The following is a 16,940-nucleotide window of genomic DNA, read 5'->3' as shown; positions in this document are numbered from 1 at the left end:
AAAGAAGCACCTAGTGCTGCATCTCACCATATGATCATGATCAGCATTGGGAATCAATCTCGAGTACTCGTATTTTTTGTTTAGTCTCGCATTCCTGCAGGATTTTCGAGATCGAGTTGAGCACATGGCCGGTTTTAGTCTTGTTCGACAATTTGGTCTCGGATAAGCTTTTGCCTTCGTTTTGCGAGTCCGAATACGAACAAGACTGAAGTGAGACATTGGCCAACGTGGAATGCGCCTCTTGTCTCACCTTGTGTGTGTTTTTAAAATCAGGCACATGGAAGATTTTCAACAAAGACAATCGTCATGATAGAAACTAAGACAAGAGTTCTGTAGCGTGATTCTTGTCTCTTCAGAGAGTCTTAGTCAGGTTGGTGATGTGATGTAGTTTGACATCTGATGCCTCCACTGCCCAATGCGGAAAATCTACGGACCCCTCCATTCAAAGCACTTTGCGATAAGATAATGCTGCATCACCAAAGAGCTTCCTTATGCAAATCTCAACTGCACTCAAACTGCCAACCTAAATTCTCATGAATCACCCACGATAATACGTCCAATGGCTGTCCAAACAAGACTCGCACCCTGAGAACCCCGTCGCACAAACCATGTCGCGATCGACATTCATCGCCGCCCGCAACTCGCGGCATCGCACGGCAGCTCTCGCCCTGTATCGCGCCCTCATACGAACCGCGAGTCGCATCCCAGTAGCGCAAGATGTTGCGCAGAAGCCGATTACTCAGATTGTGAGGAGACGGTTTGAGAAGAATTCAGGGTATACGAGCTTCCGACTTGTATATGCGGCTATGGCGGCGGGATACAAGGTGGGTTATCACAACATGAATTTGTAAAAGAATGTTCTGAACTAAAAAGGACATGGAATACAGTTCTTGAACCTGCTCACGAAAGCTCAAACGCCCAATTCTCCCGAACACACCCAAATCATACAACATCTCCAATCCGTCCGCGACACAGCCGCCGCATCCCGCGCAATCCCCCATCCTCCACAATACAAACCCGTCCTCCCCCCCGAACCACTTCTTATCAACACCGCCAAAGCCAACGATCCCCCAAAATACACTTCCAACATCCTCCCACGGCCAAAGGACTCACTCACAGGGCCCAGAAAAGTCCCCTCCGTGAGCGCCACTGCGGACGGCCAACCGTTTGTGCGATTGAAGAAACCCCAGCCGCACGTCATGTCTAGGATGATTGGGCGCAAGAACCGCATCTTCGAGAGTCGGATTATGAACATTCTGGATATCGATGAGAGGGTTGTGCCGGAAGCTGCGTTGGAGGATGAGTGGGATCGCATGATGGACGAGTTATTAGCGGAAGAAGGTTCGAAAAAGGGAAGAAGAAAGCAGCAAGATTTACGTCAGTCAGCGAGAGAGGATCGTTCCAAGATGGAGACTTTCGGGTGGAGTGTGCAGCTTTCCCGGCTGTGGTGGGAATTGAAAATCGAAAAGACGTGGGAGGATTGGATCGCTAGGGGAGAAGCCCTTCACCAGCTCGTTGAGCAGGAAAGATCCCTGGACGAGCGGGAACGGGGCAGAAGCGATGCTATGAAGAGGAAGGACAGCAACCGTCGGGCTGCGTTACGGAGGAGTGAGCTGGATTACGATGATGCACCGCCTAATGTTGGACTTAGTCCTATTCCCGCGCTTCCTCTGTTGGAGGTGATACGAAGCACTATGCCCAGAGACGAGGGATTGGAAAAGAGCGAGGAAGCACAAGATCCGTTCCTGTCGCCGTCTTGGGCTGCATTGGTCAAGTCCCAGGAGGGCAGGATGTTGAAGTGGGCGGGGAAGCGTGTTGTTGGCCAGCGAGGCGACTAACATGAGAAAGATGGCCGGCGTTTTACTTGTCTTTCTTGAGATGGAAAAGGGGAGCTTGCATAAATGACGAGATATGATTGTAACATTATGGTTGTACAATATTTATATACTATCTACTATATACCACTGGGAGCCGGATTGAACCGTGCTGGGCGTTTCGGGGAGTAAAAAAATAGAATAACTATAGATGACGAACATATATTTTTATTTCAATACCTACAAGGGGTATTGTGATGATAGAGAATGATTTCAAAATATTCAATATCGTCGCTATGCAAGTCATGTCCCTTCAAAATACGATCACGCAATGCTTTTTGGTATATACGCTCAAATACCAATTCCCCATAAAATGCACCATATTTTCTCTTGTCCTCTGTTAAACCCTTCTCTTTTCCTAGAATTCTTCACTGCAACCTCCTAAGCTGCTTGATTTCCTTCTTGGCCACTTCAGCCCAGCTCTTCATTGGCTGTAACGCGGCAATCTTCCGTGGCCTCATAGTCACGTTTGGGTCTCCGTCGTCTCCGTACAAAAGGTCAGCCCTCAGCGCTGTAGGCGATGACATGACCGAAGAAGACAGCGATAAACCCGGACTCGGGGGAGGCGGAGGCGTCGAGGGTCTTCGTTCTCTCCGCTCTCTCTGGGTAGGAAGTGCGCCCCAGTGGACATCTGGTTTGTCGTCGGGATCTAATATTTTGCTTACGGCTGGGCTGTTGTGAGTGGGCGTTGGCACGGTATCCACGCTCTTTCTGGAAAAGATGGACGAAGCCATGCTGCTGTCTGTCAGGCTCTGTTCCTGGTTGAGATTGGGGGTGCCTGATCGGCTGCCGGGAGTCACGGGAAGGGGCAGTTTGGATCCCGAACCCCTGGACCGCAGCGTGTATCCCGAAAGACTCGTCGTACTCGGGGTCCTATTCGGCAGACCGGGCGATATTTGCTGCACGGCCTTGATTGTTGAGGTGTTGCTGAATCGCGATAATGATTCCGTTGAACGAGACGGTGGGGTGGGCGTATGAAAGTTGGCCGAGGAGGCCCGAGGTGATGTCTGGTACTGAGGCCGGAGCGGTGGCCGCTGCGGGATAGCTGACGGTGTCGACTGGGATTTTGTCAGGCCGAGACCGACGCCGCGAGAAGCTGGTGAAGGAGAAGAGGGAGCATTGCGTGGTTTTGATCCTTGTCCCGGCTGGCGGTGCTGGTGCTGATGCTGGTTATGATGGTCACGATCATGATTTCTTCGGCGCCCTCCCTGAGCCTGCTCTAGCTGCTGGCATTTTTCCTCAGCGCTTTTCAATAGCGCTTGGAGTTTGGCGACATCATGCTCATGCGCCTTTCGCGCATTCTCCAGCCGTCTCTCATATGTCTCATCTCTACCGTGCAAGTCGGCAATCTTCTTTTTCAGGTCATCGTTCTCCGCCTTGAGACTCATTAGGGCGACGAATTTCTTGTCCCATTTATCTTCAACCCAGGACGCAGGGCGTTTGCAGCATTCACCGTGATAGATCTGGTGAATGCCTCCGATCATAGATAGCTTCTCGTCCACTTTGTCGGCCGGTAGTCGAGCACGGGGTATGGGCGATATCATCTTCGTAATGAGATTCACAAGAGGTCGAGGCCTGACTGTTTCTTGGCCCTCATAAGTAAACATGAATTGCGGCGTCACCAAGGCGTGGGAAGTGAGTTTTTCGAGGAGGCGCTTGAGATTGTCTTCTCGAATTGCGAGCTTCTCGCTGCGGGAGAGATCGGCTTGATATTTCAGAGCGTCGTCAAATTCGGAGAGCCTGACTTTGTACAGCACCGTTGCGATGTTGAGATAGACCAGTCCCAGAGAATACATATCTGAGAGTTGCATACTAGAACTATCCTGGCTGTAGAGCTCCGGAGCTCGCCATTTTTCTGTGCCAGGGTTGCCGTCGATGGTGGTTTGTTCCTGGCCACTGACATCCTTAGAAATGCCAAAGTCGGCCAGATACACCCGGCCGGGCTTGAGCAGGATATTCGACGGCTTTATGTCGAGATGGCGAACGTCGTTGTGATGGCAGTAGGCCATTGCGCGAGCCGCACAGCCAACGACGCCGCGGAGGAACTCATATGGGCATCTTGCAAGCGAGTCCATATTTTGCGTCACAGTCGAGGGCTCAATTGCGCTCAAGTCGTTAATCTCCAGTGCATCGAGCCGTGCCAAGATGTCCTCGCGGTCTCCTGTGCCTGCGCGTATCGAATCTAGATTGTCCAGCAGAGTGTCGAGATCGCAAACGGCGGCGGGCCAGATGAGCAGGCATAGTTCGTGCGGTTTTGGCATGTAAGCCGCCACCAGCTTGACGACATGGCGATGATCCAGCTTGCGCATCGTCAGCCCTTCCTGGCGCAAGTCTTCGATTGTAAGGCCGCGGCGGCGCATGATGCGTTTCCGAGCGAGGCAAACGGCATCATGTGTTACTTTGTCAACACGGCCAAAGGCACCGCCGCCGAGGTAGTCGAGATGGGTTAGCCGGGAGTCGAATCGTTTTGCCTCAGGGCCGTTGAAGTTTGGTTTGTGCCTGGTCGAGGGTGGATTACACGAATTAGCTTCTAAGATTTCTTTTTCTTTTTCTTTTCACACCTGCAGCTCCGATTCCAATTGCAGCTACCAACTGCCTTGAACCCCAGCTGCATCTCATTCGAATGACTCACACACTCGGCCACTGCTCGTCATGATCCCACGCTGCAATGGCCTCCCGCTCCCTCACCTCTTGTTCTGCCCATGTCGATTCTCCGTCAAGGGCCAAGCGTCGGCCCACGGTGATCCAGCCGACGCCACGATCGCCCATGCTGGGGCGCACAAATTCTCAGTTCCGTGGCAGACGGAATATAACATCAAGCTACCAAACAAACCCCGGCTTGCTCGCTCTCTGTCTTGTTGTTTGTAGTTTCGACGAAGAGACGATGTGAATTGAAGAAGGTTTGAGGCTGAGGATAGCTGCGCCACTGCCGCAGTCAAGTTGCATTCAATCAAGGCTTACTAACCTAATCAAGCTTGTGTGGAGTCTACCAAGGTCCTTGTACCCCACAAGAATTTAGTACCGTGGAGGATAGAGCCAGGGTCTGGCGTTGAGGCGGCGGGGTTGCGTATAGGAGATATATATAAGAGATTACATTAAAGAGAATATGCGAGCCGGAGTCGTGGTAGAGGAACCAGAGAGGCGGTACTAGTAAGTAGTAGAGAGAGAAGGTGAGAATGGGGAGAAGGAGGTTAAGCGGCCCCCGAGAGAGCATCGGACGGCGAGTGTCTGGCAGTTGAATGTGATGGTCCGGTCTTATTCCCGTAGGGTCGGAGATGAAAGAGGCAGCATTAATTGGCTATTATTAAATTCGGTCGCTTGAGCTGTTGTAAAGTCTTTTTAGTAGGGGCTTTGTTGTAGAGCTATGCTGTCTCCCACCTAACCTATATTGTGCTGAGAGTGAATATTTCAAGCTGTACTACAAACACCGAATGGCTAATGGAACAACATCATACTCAGCTATGACTGATGCTATTTAGAGCAGCGAAAGGCATGCATATCATCAGCTTGAGAGGTAACCTATTTCGGAGCCGTGAGATTGACGCCGCAAAGCAAGTCGGTCGTATTCTCCTTGTTGCTACCGAGTCAGCGAGTATATCTCAATTATTAGAATCGAAAGGTGCATCTTGATCTCGCGCATCGGTTACTGCGCTAGTGCAAGGCTGATATCTGAGAGGATTCAAGATGCACGTGCTTGTATCCAAAATTGCGGCCATCATCTTCTTGACAATTACCTAAATTCCAATCCTAGCTAGGAACCTTGGCCGGTGACACAACACTTGCCTAGACTGGTGATGCATCCGACAACATTATGGCTCTCCCAATTCTAGCGTTCACTTACGAGCCGGTCTTGTATCATTACCTTTTTGAATAATTACTAATTAAACGAGGGCTACCAGGTGAGTCAATGCTTGTTTGGAATCTAATAATGAACACCCAATGAGAGCATCTAACTGACGCATAGATCTCTGCATAGCAGCCTCGGTCATCAGTGGACTACAGGTAAAAGAATAAATGTCAAGCGCTTCTTGTTCTGCATAGTAACAATGCCATCAGTGAGATATATCTTCTGGCCAACCATCTTAACCTAAAGTCGCCTAAGGCTACATTACCCAGCTACTTTTTGACGTTGTTAAGTGGCTGGATGCAATCGAGTGCCAGTCCTACGAAATTCATGATCGATTAGGCGGCTTCCATTAGCCGGCTACGAAACATGCCCAGTTTGTAGATAATACATGTACTAGAGTAGACTATAATTCTCGGAGCATAAAGCATTGGAAGCAAGATATTATTATCTATTTTGAAACGAATTCAAGACTACTATCTTAGCATGAAACCGGATTTGTGCATCCAGTGAGCCACTGAGCCACTTTCTGGGCGTAACAGTTTGCGTTTAACGATCCACCTACGTTAGGCGAGTACTCTCCTTGGTTGTACCACTCAGACGCAACGTAAAAGACCTGGGCGTCCTGGGCGCCCTGAGCCTCAGCTGCGTTGATGAGAAAGCTAAGACCGACTCCATTATCGGTACCCACAGCGCCCTCTCGAATCATGTTGGTGATTGTGTCTATAGCCATATGGTTAGTCCAAGACAAAGAGTGGAAACTAAGAGTTGTTCGTGGAAGTTCTACTTACCTGCTGGACATGGGTTGACCACACCACAGGTCTCACCGTACTCGTTGTACACGCCGTTGTATTCATTGCAGTTGCAAGTGTAGTATCCATCAAAATCTTGCAACAGGCCAGGGTTCCAGATACCGGTCGCTGGACCACCGGTAGTGGGGACTCGGACACAGCCGGAAGACTCCGTCAAGATTTCGGCCAGAATGAAGCGATGGTCGATGTTAAACTGGTTGGCAATGTCGTTGATGCCGTTCTCTAGGTCGTTCATCTCGTCGTCAGAGAGATTGGGGACGCCGTACTGGCTACACGAGTTCTGAATGCTGTTGTAGTTGACTTGCCAGATGTAGTTGAACGAGACCCATTGGCTGATGGACGGCCAGCCAGCACCGGCGCTGCCGTCGCCGTAGTAGGCCCTGCATCCAAGACCGCCGTTGGCATTCTCATTGTCGTTGATTCCGTACACTGCGGCAGTTCCTGTAACGGCTGTATCGGTGGCTAAAGAAGCAAGGACTTTGAGAGTCCGTGTGCCAGGAGGAAGGGGAAGACTGCGATTGACACCACCAGCGGCAGCAAGAGCCGCGCCGGCTAGGAGCAGTCCGATTTTGGCCACCATTTTATGTACTTGGAATGAATATATACAAGTTGACTTTGATAAAATGCTGATGAGTATATCATGGAGGTAACAACACAAAGGGGGCCAGCGGGATATTTATATGCGGCTTCGAACAGCCTTCATTTTCATCTCTATCTCCAATGTTGGGAGCCAATCTATTCCATTCCTACAGCGCGGAACTTCGGCACTCAAAGATGGAGATTCAGAGTATCTCATATCGAGTGTAGAGATGAAGTTTCGAATCACTAATACTAACAATGTGCCGACAACACGGAACTTCGGCACTACAAGAGGGGTATATACAGTCTTATTGATGTATTGTAAAGACCTAAAGCCTCACTACACCTCCACAGGGCGCCCGTTCGTGCTGCAAATGAATGGAAATTGTATGGTGCTCTATAAACGAGGTCAGAAATCATGAATATAAAAGAGGTGCCGATAACCGGTGTGTGCAAACTACTAGTAGTCTTTGTGGAGCAGAAAACAATTAAATCCGCATGAAAAGAATCCGAGTTACCCTTTGCAGCGTTGTTACGCAATCCTACAAGCGTTACAGTAACTGAAACAAGAAGGTGAGGGCATAAGAGCTGCCGTATCGATACAGTGGTGGTTCAGGCTTACCAAGTCTGATTAGGCGTCGTGTAATATTATGAGGCGTAAAAGGATGCGGCTACTGTTGTTCTCCACTCTATATATTCAACCCAAAAAGGCAGTTGTAAATCGTGGAAAATTTATATTCCTTCCCACCCCAGGGCACTCGTATGACTCCTTCACGTTCTCCAACTGCAGAATGCCACCGCATGAATGAAATGACCCCATATAGTAGTCCTGCGTGTAAGTTTGATGGACCCTTTCTCACCGTCGACCCATTTGGTCACACACCTTCATGATGCTCATTGTCGTGACATGTCATCGACTTCCGCCGTTCTTCTGCTTCCGTCACGCTCTGCAGGTACTCCCAACGCTCACGGATTTCTTGGTTTGCAGGATCACCGGCGCCGTCATAATTCCACGGCGCATCCATCGGAGGGGGTGTGAACTGGTCCGGCAGCCCGGACCCTGCGGGGAAGCACCGGCGCCCCGGCAGCCACTTCTTAACACACCTACGCCGGCGATCCGCGGGGTTCTCCCCGAAAACGTGGGACGACCTAATACAGCTTGTGATCGGCGATGGAACGCTGTTAGAGCAGTCTACATGTAGCTGACCATCGCCTGGCACGGTCCTTATTAATTACTGGTAGTCAGAGGGTTAAGATCACATCTGGTGCCTTGCTTGCTTTCCATCTCACCTTCAAGCCCCTGCCATTCATCACCACATGGACTCAAAGCTGCGACAGCCCGGGATTTTCGGCCAGCTTTGCTGGAATACATACACTGTCATCGCGCTGGGGTTCGCCGAACAGCCAGGTGCAAGTCGCGATGAGGTCCTGGCGACTCTCGACTCCAGCGCGCTCCGCCTGCTGTCAGCTTATCCATTTCTTGCCAGACAACCTTGGGGATTAAACGAGGCTAAATTTCGACCAATTCTGGTATATATGAGATTGTCCCTTATCCACCACACTAGAACAAGTCACCTGTGAAGCGCAAAGATTACACTGAGCTTTGTCCATCTTATAAGAAGATACTAAAACCCGACGCGCTATTCGCAATGTCAGATGGCGACGTATTAGTCTAATAAAAGGCATAGGCTACCAGTATAAAGCTGGAACTGAACTCCTCGTCTTTCTTATGTAGGCAAACTTCATCTGAGACTGATTACTTCTCTGCTTCGCCTTGATGCATAACGCTCTAGGTATAAATAGACAAGGGATCGTATTAAAGATGTTTGCTGCCGGACAGAGGAGAGGAGTTTGATTCCGCCCTAGTGGAGGCAGGTAACCGGGACGCCGATACCATTGTGCCACTACTGCGTCCGGGAGAGACTGCTGCTTTACACAAAAGTATGCACCGGCCATCGACGCTCAACATCTCTGGGCCCCAGGATAGTCGTCCTAGACCGGCCATTTGGCCTTACTGGCGCTTCCCAGCCGATCAACTCGCCGAGCTTAAGAAAGAAGCGTGCCGAGTAAAAGCCAAGCATCGTGAGATGGTCCTGGTCTCAGTACGGAGTATATGCACTCATTCATTTCTCCTTTAAAGAGCAGGGGAAATGACCATAAGAGAGATTAAGACTGAGCGTATAGATATATCTCTTTCGACAAGTAATTTTCCCTGGTGCTGGTAAGGGTACCGGGCTGGCATCTAATTACAAAGTATGCGGCTATGCTGAGCGATATGCGAGGTGCGATATCCGAAGTGCGATGTGCGATGTGCGAGGCCCAGCATGATGGTAGCAATATACAAACCTTGAGTATCTATGTATGTATATATACTCAAGGAGCATCTACTTTTTGTAAATTTGGTCAATAGACTGTCGATTCGCAACCTCTCCCAACTTCAAACTGCCTGCAACTACACGTAGTTGGGGCCTTCAACTCCCAGTGCACTCTCGCAATGGCTTTCGGTCCTTGGAGCTACAACCCCAGCCCTGCAGCAGCCCTGCTATTTGCTATTCTCTTCGGCATTGCTACCATTTACCACATCTTCATCGTCTTTCGCCGCCACGTGTGGCATTTCTTGCCACTTGTTGTTGGCGGTGGTTGTATGTTCCAGTTGCCTTCCCAAGGCTCTCTACCCCGAAAACATCACAGTTTAACCTGATTCCCATTGTCAATAGTCGAAAGCGTTGGTTATGTTGTCCGCTACTTGGCAAGCAAAGATGAAACAAACGTGGCTCTCTTCGTCATACAAACGCTCCTCATCCTCGTCGCTCCAGCCCTCTTTGCAGCCTCCATCTATATGGTACTCGGACGGTTAATCATTGCAGTACGCGCCGAAGCATACACTCCAATTCGACCGACGGGGCTCACCAAGATATTTGTGGGAGGCGATGTCTTGTCCTTTGTCATCCAGCTTGCGGGCTCCGGCTTATTGACAAACAACTTCAGCCTGGGAAAAGGGGTTATCCTCGTTGGCCTGGTCGCGCAACTCATCTCTTTCGGGCTCTTTGTGGTCACAGCAATTGTATTCCAGCGCCGACTTGCCAGGAATCCAACCCCGGAGAGCCACGCACTGGACAGCCGTAACCGAATGCAGTGGAAAAGCATCATGTTTCTGCTCTATTCCAGCAGCGCCTTGATATTTGTTCGATCTGTTTTCCGTCTTATCGAGTTCACTGGTAGTAATAACTCGGCAATAATGACGTCTGAAGCGTATCTTTACGTCTGCGGCTCAACTTTGATGTTCATCGTTCTGGCGATCTTAAGCTACTTCCATCCATCCGAGTACGTGCGAAGAGATAAGGGAATGGCGCATCTGCAAGGCGAGGAGCTGCTGTAATCTAGATTATAGTCTTCTGATTTGGCAAGGCGACGTCGTGACGAGCGTGATCAAACATGATGGTTTAGCCAAGAAATATGGATAGAAAAAGTAATCAGTTTTTTCCTTCTTTCGAAATTTGGACATGTTGGATTTTCGGAGTTGGTGATGGGTTTTGATCAACCAAGGCGGGTCCTTTTACATTAGTATTAGATAGTTTTCTAAGCACTTTCCGCGGCTAGATAATTAGACAATATATTACATGGTTTATAGAAGTCCCTTAGCCCCGCAGATATTAACCCTGCGACTTGTTGGTGAGAAGCCGAACAATGGAAACTTTGTCATCCAGTTGCATTGCCATCTTTGGGATGGACATGTATTACCGCCATTCCACCCCGACACTTTCCTCTATTATCCCCATGTCGTGACTGGCCACATCCTGATAAATCCATGTCGCTGGAAGAAGGTTAAGAAGAACAAGGTAGTAAGCCAGGATGATCAAAGCACGATGGTTTCCCCGTTGTACCATTTCGAGAAATTCGCTCGGCACAACATCAAAAGCCCATGCCTTGATCTTCTTCTCCAGCCATAATTGCTCGTGGGGTTCTCCTAAGATGGCAATGAGCGTCCCAAGGCTCGCCGTGACCTCGTAGAGAGTGCCTCGTTGCCCCCAATTGCAATCGCTTTCCTCCTTTGGAAGTATGTCTTGGATCTGAGGCAGTACTGCCGCAGGCAGCGAGATATCGCTAAACGATCCATATAGAGAGCCTGTGGAGCGGCTGCCTGCCTGGCTGGATGAGAGTCCATACAGTCTTCCGTTGGACGGTAAATTCCTCTGGCCTACCGCCAGGGCCAGCCAGTTGGTGACCCATATGCCGGAATGCTTGGTCACACGGTCTATCGCGAAAGAGACCACCGCTAATAAGTGCGATGCAGCTCTGACAGCACTGATGTTTTGCGTCGATATGCTTGCAACGGCCTGCCGAAAACTGCGTAGGGCCTGGTCGCGGTATAGATAGATAGGCAGACTCTCTCGGGACACGGGGTCCGTATAAGCGAGGTGAATCATGGCGACAAGAAGGACTGTGTCCATGAGAAAGTCGTGATCCAGGGCGAGTTGGGGTATCTCCCTCAACATTGCGTCTGAAACCCTTTCATTGCGCCAGACGGCTTCAAATGACTGTACTGTGAAGACGCTGTACTGGTGCATCAGACGAAGATCCAGCAAGTGCTTGGCGCTGTAGTGAGGACCCTCTGATAGAGTCTGAAGGAGTGGCTGCGTGGATGGTTGCGGCGTATTACTTTCATCTCTGCTTGAGGAGACAGTACCAGTATCTTCTCTCATGGATATATAAACACAATCGTCTCCGCGGCGTCGGCAACCAGTACATTGTGGCTTTCTTTCATCACACTGGCATTCGGTCAACTCCTGTCTCTTACGGATGGAAACCAGCGGCGGTAAGTATTTGCCTTGACGCGACGCGATTTACACTTCTTACAGCCAGTCTTGGGCTTTTGGTGGAAGCGGATACTGCCGGACATGGTTCCTTTTTAAAAACAAAAAGGCATTACAATGATGGCGGTGACAATGGATGAAATTGATATAGCACTTTGGCCTTTGCTGAATAGGTGACTAAGCCGGATTAGCCCAGCTACGCTGTATAAACGAGGGTTATTTCGAGTTCTATTTTAAATGAAAGAGATATGATCAGTTAAACTTTGAGAAGCAAGGCTGCGATAGCTGGGTTGAATGCTTTATTGATTTGCTCTCGTACTGTAGTCCTTTATCATGGCAAGGCAAGCTGGGTTTCGGCTTTTGCATCTGGTGTCACTTAGAATGACTTTGAAGTTCGCTAAGTTGAATCATTAAATGTTAACGAAATGCGCATAAAGATACCCTGTCAGATGGCAATAAGAAATAAAGAAAAAAGGCAAACGTATACAATTTATTTTATTAGCAGTGAATAATGTCAAAAGTTATCTGTCCATTTGCTTCAACTCATTGTTTCTCAGTCCCGGCATCACTCTGTTTATCCCACCCTATTTTCTCTCATCTTGCAAAGCCAGTATTCCCACCCTGACCAAACTCTTCCAGTAACTTCACCTTCAAAATGCATACAGCAAGCAAGAGCATTTGGCTGATAATTATTATGAAATCTGCCATTTTCATATGTCTTGCAGCCCTGGAAGAAGAATGTTGCGATGTTCAGAAGGAAACTCTTCAATGTTTTACACGATACGCTTCTAGGAGCACAATTGACAAAGGCTCAGTTGTGATACCATTTGCGTTGTGTACTATATTTTCTCTTTTGCTTGTGTCTGACTGCCTGTTGCCTTGATCATTCGCAGCGTAGAGCCCCTCTTACTAGATGGGTCACGACACCTTGAAAACGGCCCTTGAGTTGACTAGATACGGGGCAATCAAGCAAATGGAATGACTGTTATCCATGATTTAGATTCATATGCAAGTATTCTAAGTTATATCTATGTTCATGTAACAAATAAAACAGCGAGCTAGAGTCAAGGATGTAGAAAGGGCCTAACAGAGACAAGGAGCGTGAATTGCTACAACTGGTATCGGGTGACCAGTCAGAAATAGACCAAAAATCTTTTACAGCTCTTCTCCCAGAGATTAGAAAGCTCGAGACTTCCACAAGCTGTTTCCGAATGGTTCGTCCTCCAAATTAGATCTCAGAGGGAGCAGCGTGCGAGTCTCCTTTTCGTAGCGCCAACTACATCGATGTTGACATATATCGAATAAGACAGGCCGTTTTCATTTACTCTCACAGCTTTGAGAAGTACTGAAAACAAAGAGAATGAACTTCGTGGAAACTATCTTTCTTCTTAATGACATTACTTGACCGAGTCCGCCCCCAGGTAAAGCGTCGCTTGTATCTTTGGATTCCCTAAAACGGACCAGATGAAGCCGAATATGCACGGTAAATAATCTAACGATGTTGTTTGAACCTATTAAGACGCTCAAACTAAATCCGGAATTGACTTCACTCTCTTTGGCATGTAATATTCTCTATGTGTGCGTTGCTTGGGTTCTCAACGCTGGGTAAGTAAGCACAATCAGTGTTTCCATCATTTATCCCCCCTCGAAGCACGGCAGCCTACAATTATTTATATTAATTCCTCTTTTTAATCATTTCATCAAGACAATGTAGGAAAATACCGCTCACCCCTCTCCTCTTCGTTTCAGCTTCCGCCAGATTTTTCAATTACTAAACAGTCCCCTCTTCTCCCCATTTTATGTCTAGTAGTGATAAGTAACCCTACACAACTGAACACAAAACTTCAGTAACGGGTACTGAATCTAATTCATGCCATGCAATTCAATTTATCCGAAAACTAGGTTGAATCTGAAGTTGAAGGTTATTGTGTATTGTTATGATAAAGTTGAAGATCCAACCCATCTGTTTTAGCCAAGCATCTCAAGTTTACTAAACAACCACACCATACTAGTTTCTGCGTCATAATTGATTCAAAATACTACCTCAATCGCACATTTACTCGGAGAATCATTCGGCATGTCCCACGGATGAGCCTCCAACATCAGCCTCCAAACTCCAACATCAGCCTCCAAACTCCAACTTCAGCCTCCAAACTCCAACTTCAGCCTCCAACCTCCCACCTCCAAATGCACTCTCACGGGCTGGAATTTCCGAACCGTGACCCACGAATGTCAGATTTGTACGGGTAACCATCCGGTTCCGGCGGCTAATGCGGCATACCTCTTAGCACCACTAGCAATTCAGCGGAACAAGGGTGGAATCGGGACACAGAATAGAAATGGCAAAGGATTCTTGACCCTGTCTCTCTCTTGCCTCTTTATTTCAGGGGTGCGGCCGGACTACAAAGCGATTGGAGAGAAATACGCTCAGAAGAGCAATAAGCGAGAAGAAGTGGGAATCCCACGCCCACAAGTCCATCCGAAAAGGAAATTCATGGCGACGAAAACCACCTTGTTATGCAAGCCGGGACGGAGATGAGCGAATGGAACGATGCTTTCGGGCACTATTTCGATGAGCCCAAGCAGGGTGTTGAGCTAAAACTGTGGGCTCAGCACTGAATAAAGTGGTGGCGCCGCTCCGACTTCCATTATGTCAGACCGGCAGTCGCTGGAGCATCCCAGTAATTGCAGTTGCCTAATGGGAAGAGCCCTCTCCAATTCTTTATTTCTTGTTGACATCCCACCGGCACGGTAGTGTCCCATTTTTTCTCTTGTCAGGGGTCGGCCGCCGTTCCACTCCTGGTCATACCTTCGTTGCGTGTGTTGAACGAACTACCTTGTAACTGACGGGCCACTACTTGACTCCATTTACTTATGTAACTGTAATAGAACTCGTATACTGGAGCCCGTACAACTGGAGGCTCAACAATGCGGAATTCCGCACCATAGGTACCTAACGATAGGCGATTGCGTTTGTGCCCTTGCTCAAAGACAACTAACGCCGCGGCGATAAGGCAAGACAAGGACAACAGTCGGATCGCGGTAGAAAGACGCGCGTCTGGTGATCGGTTCCCGGAAATACAATACACGTATCCATCTTATAACCTACTTCATCTTATAACCTATTTGGGAGAGTTGAAGAGTTTGGACGGCAAAGTGGCAAGGGTGGGCTTAACTAACTACTTGTGTCGCTAGAGATGAAACCCTTTTAGTTCACTTGCAGATCCGCCAAAGGGGCGAATGTACTTTCTACCGAGCACCCATCTACTTGCAAACACTGGATAATAAACGTAGTTGCCATTTACATAGTTCTAATATTAAGGGCGTGAGCTTGGGTAGAATGGGTGATGAAAGCACTGTCTCGATCATCATAGGTTTTCACTCCTTGCAACTCGTGGCGTAGTTGTTAAGTCTATTTGTAAATGCCTTCAACTGCTGCAAGTTGAATCGACAAGTACAGGAACCAAGTCCTATCAATGACGATAGGTACTACTGGACCCTTCATACAGGCATGTGCAAAAATAAACTACATGACAGAGCATTTTGAACTAGGGGATCGTGGCACTTTCGGCATGATTTCGAGGATAGCTGCATCTTGTACTCGATAGTCTCGTCAGAAAGCAAATTAGAGTTGCGGCACGCTAGGCATCAGCAATACCTATCACGCCGATACTACTGAATTCGGAATCTAACGTCTTCTTTGGCGGGTTGTGCATCTCCACGGACCTCACTGCTCTTTCACCCCCCTACGGCCTCCACAACGAGAGGCTCAACATCACTCCGATATAGGTAGTACGTATCTGCACATCAATGGTAGGGGCAAGGTGTTTTTGCCAGAAAGAGAGTGGCGGTGGCCACGTCTTGGCAGAAAATCAAATGGCATCCCCCCTGAGGCACGGGGGTGGAAGCAAAACACCGACTGCTGACTTGGAGGGATGAACAAACGAAGCCATCACTATTCGGAATCACGGAGCATAACAATTGCCCTGGATCCGAAAGATGATGAGGCCACTAAATGATTCAATGTCCATCTATGTAGTAAGCAACGGGGCTCATCGCCAAGAGCTCTCCCTGCAGCCGTTGCAGATGTATAGGCTCCTCTCCTAGAGTGTCCTAAGTGTTTCGCCACATGAACCCGAGCTTATACTACCACCATGGTTACATCTGAGCAAATGTCACTGCAGTAAGGGGGAAAACAGCCGATGTTAGAAGCCGGCTTCATCTTGCACCACCGTGGCGATCAACGTGGCCACAAGCTTCAGTTTCACGCTAATGGCTCATGCTGCCGGCCAGAAAGAGCTGGACTAGATGGCCCTTGAGTATCATGTCAGACATGAAGACGAGCGTCACGATGATGATTCGTGGTGAGACGTACTGTAGAATATTATCATCACCCGGCTGTTCTTCTACGGCTGTATGACTTGATATCATAGCTATCAAACTTCAGTATACTACCAAAAGCTTCTACATGGTAGTAGACCAGACGTCGACATCACATACTCGATGCAGATCGAAACTCGCATTAACATTGTCAAGCTTGAAACTCCGTCGGATGCTTCCAGACTCAAAAGCAGGCTGAGAGGCCCCACATCACACCGATCACTGTGACCATCTTGAAAGAGAACATCGTCAGAAGCACCCAATATGCAGAGCCTCAGGAGTAACTGTGTAGGGATCTACCCATGTACCGACTTGTGGACAATGCTGTCGACTCCACTTGATCATCTCCATTGAAGTTCGGCGATGTTGTAAGGTTTTTTTTTTTGTGACAAGAAATGGGGCACAGGAGCAAACCTCCACTTGAGCCGCAAACTCTCCATCTGCCTCATCACAGATCTCCCTCTTTGCACAAGGGCTCACGATCGAGGCAGACTTTGTGCACAGTCATTTCATAGAGGGCTCATTCAGCCATCAATCTGACGAAAAACGGGCAATTGGATGCCTTGTCTCTCATAAGATTTCCCAATATAGGGCGTGTCTCAGAGACAAAGATAGTACGCGGACCTACTCGGACGAA

General features: G+C 48.6%; 5 protein-coding genes across 5 annotated transcripts; 2 read left to right on the top strand and 3 right to left on the bottom strand.

Annotated features, from left to right (window-relative positions):
* Positions 1 to 608: 608 nt before the first annotated feature.
* On the top strand, positions 609 to 1,838 carry M431DRAFT_485528 (hypothetical protein; the record flags this gene model as incomplete). Its single annotated transcript, XM_024916293.1, has 2 exons — positions 609 to 824; positions 888 to 1,838. The coding sequence occupies 2 exons, from the start codon at positions 609 to 611 to the stop codon at positions 1,836 to 1,838; spliced, it is 1,167 nt and encodes a 388-aa protein (XP_024770497.1).
* A 404-nt stretch (positions 1,839 to 2,242) lies between these two features.
* On the bottom strand, positions 2,243 to 4,643 carry M431DRAFT_94693 (hypothetical protein; the record flags this gene model as incomplete). The annotated part of the gene is made up of 2 exons (XM_024924612.1): positions 2,243 to 4,373; positions 4,507 to 4,643. 2 exons carry the CDS (start codon positions 4,641 to 4,643, stop codon positions 2,243 to 2,245), a joined length of 2,268 nt encoding a protein of 755 aa, XP_024770496.1.
* Positions 4,644 to 6,199: 1,556 nt separating this feature from the next.
* M431DRAFT_485526 (hypothetical protein) lies at positions 6,200 to 7,110 on the bottom strand (the record flags this gene model as incomplete). Its single annotated transcript, XM_024916292.1, has 2 exons — positions 6,200 to 6,441; positions 6,510 to 7,110. 2 exons carry the CDS (start codon positions 7,108 to 7,110, stop codon positions 6,200 to 6,202), a joined length of 843 nt encoding a protein of 280 aa, XP_024770495.1.
* A 2,493-nt stretch (positions 7,111 to 9,603) lies between these two features.
* M431DRAFT_498938 (hypothetical protein) lies at positions 9,604 to 10,488 on the top strand (the record flags this gene model as incomplete). Its single annotated transcript, XM_024917747.1, has 2 exons — positions 9,604 to 9,751; positions 9,827 to 10,488. 2 exons carry the CDS (start codon positions 9,604 to 9,606, stop codon positions 10,486 to 10,488), a joined length of 810 nt encoding a protein of 269 aa, XP_024770494.1.
* A 358-nt stretch (positions 10,489 to 10,846) lies between these two features.
* On the bottom strand, positions 10,847 to 11,812 carry M431DRAFT_498937 (hypothetical protein; the record flags this gene model as incomplete). The annotated part of the gene is made up of 1 exon (XM_024917746.1): positions 10,847 to 11,812. The coding sequence occupies one exon, from the start codon at positions 11,810 to 11,812 to the stop codon at positions 10,847 to 10,849; it is 966 nt and encodes a 321-aa protein (XP_024770493.1).
* Positions 11,813 to 16,940: the final 5,128 nt, after the last annotated feature.

This window comes from Trichoderma harzianum, assembly GCF_003025095.1.
Source record: "Trichoderma harzianum CBS 226.95 unplaced genomic scaffold M431scaffold_13, whole genome shotgun sequence".
Classification (NCBI taxonomy): domain Eukaryota; kingdom Fungi; phylum Ascomycota; class Sordariomycetes; order Hypocreales; family Hypocreaceae; genus Trichoderma; species Trichoderma harzianum.
Note: the sequence above shows the minus strand (reverse complement) of the source record. Positions and strands in the feature narration are given on the sequence as shown.